The 7,649-nt window shown below is 42.3% G+C and overlaps 1 protein-coding gene across 1 annotated transcript in view; it reads left to right on the top strand.

Annotated features, from left to right (window-relative positions):
- The first annotated feature begins 62 nt into the window (after positions 1 to 62).
- ARID4B (AT-rich interaction domain 4B) overlaps positions 63 to 7,649 on the top strand; it is a 60,057-nt gene continuing 52,470 nt past the window's right edge. The window contains exon 1 of the mRNA XM_006779609.2: positions 63 to 141. Within this exon, the coding sequence (XP_006779672.2) occupies positions 136 to 141 (6 nt within the window). The 5' untranslated portion in view covers positions 63 to 135. The remainder of the gene's footprint in view (positions 142 to 7,649) is intronic.

The raw sequence follows: 7,649 nt of genomic DNA, 5'->3' as shown, positions 1-7,649 counted from the left end.
CGGCTGCCTCTCCCCGCCCCCGCCCGCGCAGGGAGGGGGGGCCGGGGGTGCCCGTGGCGGTGACGGTGCCTTTTGTGTCCCCCCAGGTGCAGGTGAATCTGGTGTTTTGGAGGGCGCCGCGGTCCCGGCATCACCATGAAGGTAAGATCGCTGCGGAAAAGGAACCTCTGGGGCCGCAGAATCCAGGAAGCGAGGGGCCGGACCGGGTCGAGGGCGTGCGCTGGGCCCTCCGAGCGCTGGGCTTGGGCTTGGGGTGCGAGCCTTTTCGGGGGGTGGGACGAGAGTTAGTGGGACGGTTGTCGGTGCGCGGTGCCGAGGAGTTGGAGCCAGTTTGGGGATCTCGCGCTGAGGATGGCTGTCCCGTGTTTCGGGCGCCTCTGTTTGCCGGAAATGAGAGGGAATAATTGCATGCAGGAGAGTGTTTCTAAGGGGAAAGCAGAAAAAGCAGGTCACGTAATCCGACTCGAGAACCTGAACTGCATTGGGGTTCTAGCGGTTACACGGCTGTAAGGAGACCCCATTGATGGTGTTAACCGTGCCGGGAGCTTTTAGCAGACCTACTTGATTGGCCACGAACATATCATCTTGACGCAAAGATTTTTTTGAAAGAGGATTTTGATGATCTTTGCACAGCTCGGAGATGGCACCCGTTCCTGGCATTTCCAGGGATTTGGGAGGGCTCGGTGTGCGCGTCTTTGTTGAACTGCATGTGGTCTGGGAATTGCCAGGTGTAGTGTTGCTCCGCGATGACACCGATGGCCAGGTTCCTCTTAAATGTGAACGTGTTAACTGGAGGAGGAGGTTGTCCGAGAAGTGAGATTTGCTTAATTGGTGGACGAAGCGCCAGCAGTACGAGCGCAGGCTGTTTGTTCCCGGTGGAGACGGTGTGATCGGACGCTGTGATGTTGTTCAACAGTTTCGGAGAAAAGCCTTGGGCCCCTGGGTGTCTGGGTCCAACTGGTGGGACTGGAGGCCGCAGGTATTTCCATCCGCGTTCGGAAGTGCGCGCGGAGCAGGTGGAGTGTGTGCACAAGGACAGAATGCAGCAGATAGTCTAAGTGTAAACGCCGTCCACTCTTGACAGTTCCTTTGAACTGTTTTTAAACAAGTTTACTTGCTTTTCTTCAGAGCCAGGAGTGCTTCTAAAATTTGTAAGGCTTGTGCTTATGGCAGACAGAAAAAACGGTGGCTGCTGAAATGTTTGTCAGCTATACCAAGGAATTATGTTCAGTGATTTTTTCAGGCTTTTTCTTCTTGAGTTTGAGGTCCTTTAAACACCTAAAATGTGTGTATCTGCTGGATTCCTAGCTCACCTTCCTGTAAACAAAAAGGCAGTCAGGGATGTTTCATAAAGGAATCCCTTTTTGTTAGTCACAGGTGTGACTAACGCCTGTGACCTGTGTAAAACAGTGACAAGTGAGTTTGTTAAGAAAAATGTATACCTTGCTTGATGTTGGATAAGAATTTCTTAAGAAAAATGTTGGTTTGAATAATAGGTAATACATTCAGAAGCTGAATAACACGGGATTTCATTTGGAATACATGTTGTAATTTGTCACAATTTCCAAAGTAGTGCCTGGCCTGTTAGGAACTCTGTTAATCTTTGGTTAAAAGAAATGTAGTAAGTTGAAGGTGTTTTAGATTTAAATTTCCTTTTCTTTCATTTCCTTTTTCTTCTCTTTTTTTCAATGTGTGTTTAAAAAAATGAAAGTATGTTGGAAACTTTAACCTTAAAAAAGTTTCATGGTGTTAGGCAAATGCAAATTTTTGAGTATCATTTTAAAACTACTAATTTTAAATGCTCAGCATTTCCATTATTCCTGCCGTTAAGAAAAGATGTTAGTAACGTTAAAAAGTGTTATTAAAATACACTTCTGATTTTATCCCAGAAGAACTTCCTGTTGCTATATAATCAGTTTTCTCTTAGGGAACCTCCTAGTAATCGGTAGTACTAAAAACTTAGCTAATTTCTTACAACTTAATTTCTTGTGTGATGAAAGGTGACAGGCTGCCCATGATTGGTATTTTGCTTTAAAAAAATTGCATTTCAAAAAGTATTTAATATTGATTATTTTGGACTTAAATTTTTTCCATGCTCCCAATTTCCCTATTGTAATGACAACAGCCTTGTAGAGGGATTTATGCTATTTATTAGCTCTTACCGAACATATTTATACTTGCTGTAAGGAGGTGGGGTGTATAATGTTGATGGAAGAAGACTTGAGGTGGTGAACACACAATACAGTGTACAGATGTGGAATTGTGCACCTGCACCCTGTATAATTTTGTTAACAACCAGTGTCACCCCCAGTAAATTAAATAAAAGGGGGGAGATCACTGTAGTTATGCTTGTGACATAGCTTAAAAGTAATGATGCTTAGCCCTGGCTGGGGGGTTCAATGGTTAGAGCATCAAACCAAAGAGTTCCAGGTTTGATTACGGACAGAGGCAAGTACCTGGTTTTGGACTCGCTCCCTGGCCCTGTTTGGTCAGTTGGTCCTTGGTCCGGGTGGATGTGTCTCTCACCTCCTCCCTCCCTCCCACTCTCTCTCACTGGGAAAGATGTCCTCAGGTGAGAATTAACAACAACAAGAAGTAATGATGCTTAAAATTTTAACTGATTTTTAAAGCATAATAATTTTTTTAAAACGAAGTAAACTTTTAAGCTTGTTATGTTCTATTAGTCACAAAAATTTTTTAAATTTTATTGTGACATTTGTTTTGAGGTAAAAGTGCTCTTTTGGCTGTTGCTTTAAATCCCAAAATAAATACAGTGAATATGTTAAGTATTATTTGTTTTAGAAGGAATTTTCTTGTAGTGCTATCTTCAAGATTGGTATACTCTGTCTTGAGATATTTTTGTCCAGTGTGTTTTTGAGAAATCTAACACATTTTAAAAAATATATATATTTTTATTGATTTCAGAGACGGAGGGAGAGGGAGAGAAAGATAGAAATATCAATGATGAGAGAGAATCATTGATTGGCTGCCTCCTGCACGCCCCCCACTGGGTATTGAGCCCGCAACCCAGGAATGTGCCCTTGACCGGAATCGAACCCGGGACCCTTCACTCCGCAGGCCGACGCTCTATTCACTGAGCCAAACCAGCCAGGGCACACTTTTGTGCTTTTAACATAGATCATGATTTAGATGTTATGTTGTATTTATTTTTCATACTTTTGATAGCCCTTTCAACATCAGTGATAGCACATTATCAAGAAATGATAGACTGTTAAGGGTTCTAAGTTATTCTAAGACTTAATTATATCAGATTCATTTCCTACTTATTTTTTTCTGCATCTATATTAACATTACATTGTGGTAAAATTTCTGTTATTTATTTATTGTTATTTTAGAAAAAGAGGAAGGGGGAGAGATTGAGAGAAACATCGATTTGTTCCACTTATTTATTGATTCTTGTATGTGTCCTGACCTGGGATTGAACCCATAACCTTTGTGTATCAGGGAGGTGCTCTAACCAACTGAGCTACCCAGCCAGGGCCGTGGTAAACTTTCACGTGAAATGGGAAGGCTAGACATTTCAGAATCTTTAGGGAGTAAGTGCTATAGATAGTTGTACTTAGAACTAGGGAGATGGTTTTTTTTTTTTGGATGTATCAGTTTCTCCAGTAATCACTGGCTTCAGTCATATACAAATAATGAGTTGATTACAAATGCCTTTTTAAATGCCCTTTCCTTGTGTGCTTGTGTGCATGTTCTTACTCCTGCTTCCCCTCCCTTCTTCTCCTTTTACTTCCTCCTTTTTCTTCTCTCTCTCCTTGCCACCCCCCCTTCCTCTCTCTCCCCCCTTTATAAATCACTCATTTATAACAGCCCCTTGCATGTGTCAGGCCGAGTGGAATGAAGGTGAATAAGCTATAGACCTGCTCTCAGGGAGCTCACAGTTTAGTAGAAGACAGAGAAAACAAAACATGGTGCATATTGAATTATAAGAGTATTGATTCAATATATGGTAGTTATAAGTCCGGTGGGATATCTAAGTCAGAGAGACCCATGGAAAGTCCTCTGGAATTGACATCTCAGCAGAGAGTTAGACTTTCACTAGGCAGAGAAAGGAGTGTTTTAGACAGAGAGGAAACAACATTTGGAAAGTAAAGGAAAGCAAGGTAATGATGTATTTGGGAACTAAGGAGTTTACTGTGGCTGGATTATCTTAAAGCACAATGTGGTGGAGGTGGGAATAGGAGGGCAGTGATGGGGGAGGAGGCTAAGTCGGGAGTTGAAAATATTCTTGGAAGGTACATGAAGTCACTGAAGGTTGTTAAGGAGGGGTAAAGATGTTAGATTTGTAGTATAGAGAGATCACTTTGGTAGCATTGTATTGACTACATCAAAAGGGAGATCTGAATGGAAGGGAGATTCCAGGTGAGGACCCCAACTGAGAAGTGACTAATGCACAGGGTGTGGAGCCGAGGGGATGGGTCTGAGATAGCTAGGAAGTAGAGTTTAGGGCTGAGGAACTCACCTGGGGTAGGAGAAATATGCAGATTCCTTCGGCATGAGATGGATGTTATTGTCATTTGAAGCATGTTGTCATTAAAGATGAGTAGGGTTTTGAGTATTTAAAGGACCTGTAAGAGGTCCACATCCATATGGATCTACTTATTAAGATGTGAGATTAAGAGAGCAGTTTGATGGAGAGCAGTCAGACTTGATTATCCACCGTGAATGTTAACCTCATAGTTAATATTTAACTACAATATTCAACTGGATTTAGGTTCATAATGTGACAAATGTATTTTGTCCTATAAATTTGTGGTCTTTTTGATGAAAGGCAATTTTGTAAAATACCGACTTGTTTGCTGTCCAAATTGCTAGCTCTTTGCTTATTGAAATTTTAAAAAGTATGGCAGATGAGTACATTTTCCACTGGAGAATGCACTTTTGCTAACTCAGCCTATAAGTTCAGTCACTGAAGAGATATTGTGTACTTTCCTGGTACCAGGCATGGTTTTGGTGTTGAATATACATCAATGAACAAAACAAGAGTTTACTACCTTGTGGAGTTTACTTTTTATTAGGGTAGACAGACACCAAGCAATATAAAACACATGTAGTAAGTGCTATGAAGAGAAATAAAGCAGATTCGGGCTGAGAGGTTAGAGTGACAGAGGGTGTTATTTTAATTATTTATTCATTCATTCATTCATTTGTTGTAACGGAGGGCCTCTTTGAGGAGATGACCTTAAGCATCGTGTGAGACAAATGACACAGTGAGCCATTCCCTTACCTGGGTGGGGAAGAGCATTCCAGGCGAAGCTGCAGGTGCAGGACCTGCAGTATGGCGGGTTTGATCTTGGCATATTGAAGACACAGGAAGAGGCCTCAGGGCTGGAATGGTAGTGCAGTGTAGGGCTTTGCAGTCCGTGGTGAGGACTAAGGGTAAAATCTGAGTGTGTGAGGAAGTCATTGAAGGGTTTGAGCAAGAGAGGGAAGTGATCTAATGCACATTTTCAGAAAGAACAGTAACTGCTGTGTAGAAACACTGCAGGGAGCGAGAGTGAAAGTAGGAGATGAGTCTGAGGCTCCCAAGTTAGTTGAGTGAGAGGGGGTGGACCACGGTGAGAGGTGGCAGTGATGAAGGTGGGATGACGACAGGGTTTGAATGGAGTGAATCTGGGGAACGTCCTGCTTGCTGCTTCTTACAAATGGTACCCTCCCCCTTTGCTGTGATTAGTTGGTAGGTGGAAGTCTTAGAACTTAGTACAGCGAGCCCCTATTCCCAACTCTTGGTTGGCCTTCCCTTACTAGTGAGCAGTGGGCATTCAGATCAACAGTTCTCTCCATTTTACTTGGTTTTGTTTAACTTTTAGAAAATGGATAAATTCACTTCAAAATTCTTTTGAAGTATACAATTACTTTTTAGTGTTTTCACAAGATTATGAATCCATCACTGCTATTCAACTCCAAAACGTTTTCATCTTCCCGAAAGAACCCTGTGCTTTTTAGTGGTCACTCCCCTGGCATTACTAATCTACTTTCTGTCTCTAAGGATTTGCCTGTTTTGGACATTTCCTTTGAAGGAATCATACAATCTATAGCTTTGTGTGTCTCACTCCTTTTACTTAGAGTAGTATTTTCAAGGGTTACTCATTTTGCAGTATATGCCAATACTTCATTCCTTTTTATTCCTGGATAATACTCCATTTTATTGATATAAAACATTTCATTAATCCACTTGTCAGTTATAGGACATGTGGATTATTTCTACTTTTTGCAGATGAATAATGCTGCTAATAATATTTGTATACAAGCTTTTGTGTGAACATATATTTTAAATGTTGGGGGGACCTGGGAGTGGACCTTTCCATTTCTAGGGACATAATCTATTATGTGTGATAACCCTGTTGAAAGCTGGATGACCACCAAGGAGTTGGACTTTAAAAAAATTCAACATTCGCCCTGGCCGGTTTGGTTCAGTGGATAGAGTGTCAGCCTGCAGACTCAAGGGTCCCAGGTTTGATTCCGGTCAAGGGCATGTACCTTGGTTGCGGGCACATCCCCAGTAGGGAGTGTGCAGGAGGCAGCTGATCGATGTTTCTCTCCCATCGATGTTTCTCACTCTATCCCTATTCCTCTCTCTCTGTAAAAAAATCAATAAAATATATTTTAAAAAAATTAAATATTCATTAAACACTTACAGGCTAGTCTCTGTACAGTGAACAAAACATGTAGAAAGTCCTGGCCCTGTGGGTCTTATATTTTAAGGTCATGGGAAGGTAAGCAGACAAATAAGAATAAACATAAATAGATTACCTAGTTTGTTAGATGGTAAATAGTATGAAAATAAGAGGGGAGCTGGGTAAGGAAGATAGGGAATGAGGCAGGCTGTAGTATTAAATAAGGTGATCAAATAGGCTTTATTGAGAAGACCTGATGGAAAGATGTGAGGGAGCTAGTCATGTGGCCTCAGACAGCTTGGCTTGTTCAGTGAACTTCATAGGGCCAGGGGGCTGGAGTGGAGTAAGGAAGGAAGAGCCAGGAGGGAGTGGGATTGGACCCATAAAGGGCTGCAGGCTGGGGGCTCAGCAGATCAGATCAGATCACCAGATCAGGAATGTGGATTTCACTCTGATAGAAATAGGAAGCAACTGGGGGCTTTGAATAGAAGAGTGGTGCAGTCTCTATGTACTGGCGCATTTTCATCTGTTTTAAAGGATCACTGACTACTGTGTTAAAGACTGGCTGTAGGCAAGTGGGAGCTGACCATTTAGGAAGCTGTTTTAATAAAGGATGATGGTGGTGGTGATGAAGGAGACATGACTTAGGGTGGTGAACACACAATACAATATACAGATGATGCATTACAGATTTGTACTCCTGAAACTTACATAATTTTACTAACCAGTGTCACCACAATTTTTTTTAAAAAGGGGAGATGAGGGTGGTATGGTGGCCACCACAGTGAGGAAGGTGAGCAGTAGTCAGATTTTAGGTGTCCTCAAAAACATTTTTTAAAAATCCTTACCTGAGGACATGCTGAGAGAGAGAAAAACATTGATTGGTTGCCTTCCATATGCCTCCCGCACTGGGGATCAAATTGGTAACCCAGGTATGTGCCCTGACCTTTTGGTGCACAGGACGGAGCGCAGTGAACTAAGCCACCCCGGCCGGGCTTAGGTGTCTTT

Source organism: Myotis davidii, unplaced genomic scaffold (assembly GCF_000327345.1).
Source record: "Myotis davidii unplaced genomic scaffold, ASM32734v1 scaffold174, whole genome shotgun sequence".
Classification (NCBI taxonomy): Eukaryota; Metazoa; Chordata; class Mammalia; order Chiroptera; family Vespertilionidae; genus Myotis; species Myotis davidii.
Note: the sequence above shows the minus strand (reverse complement) of the source record. Positions and strands in the feature narration are given on the sequence as shown.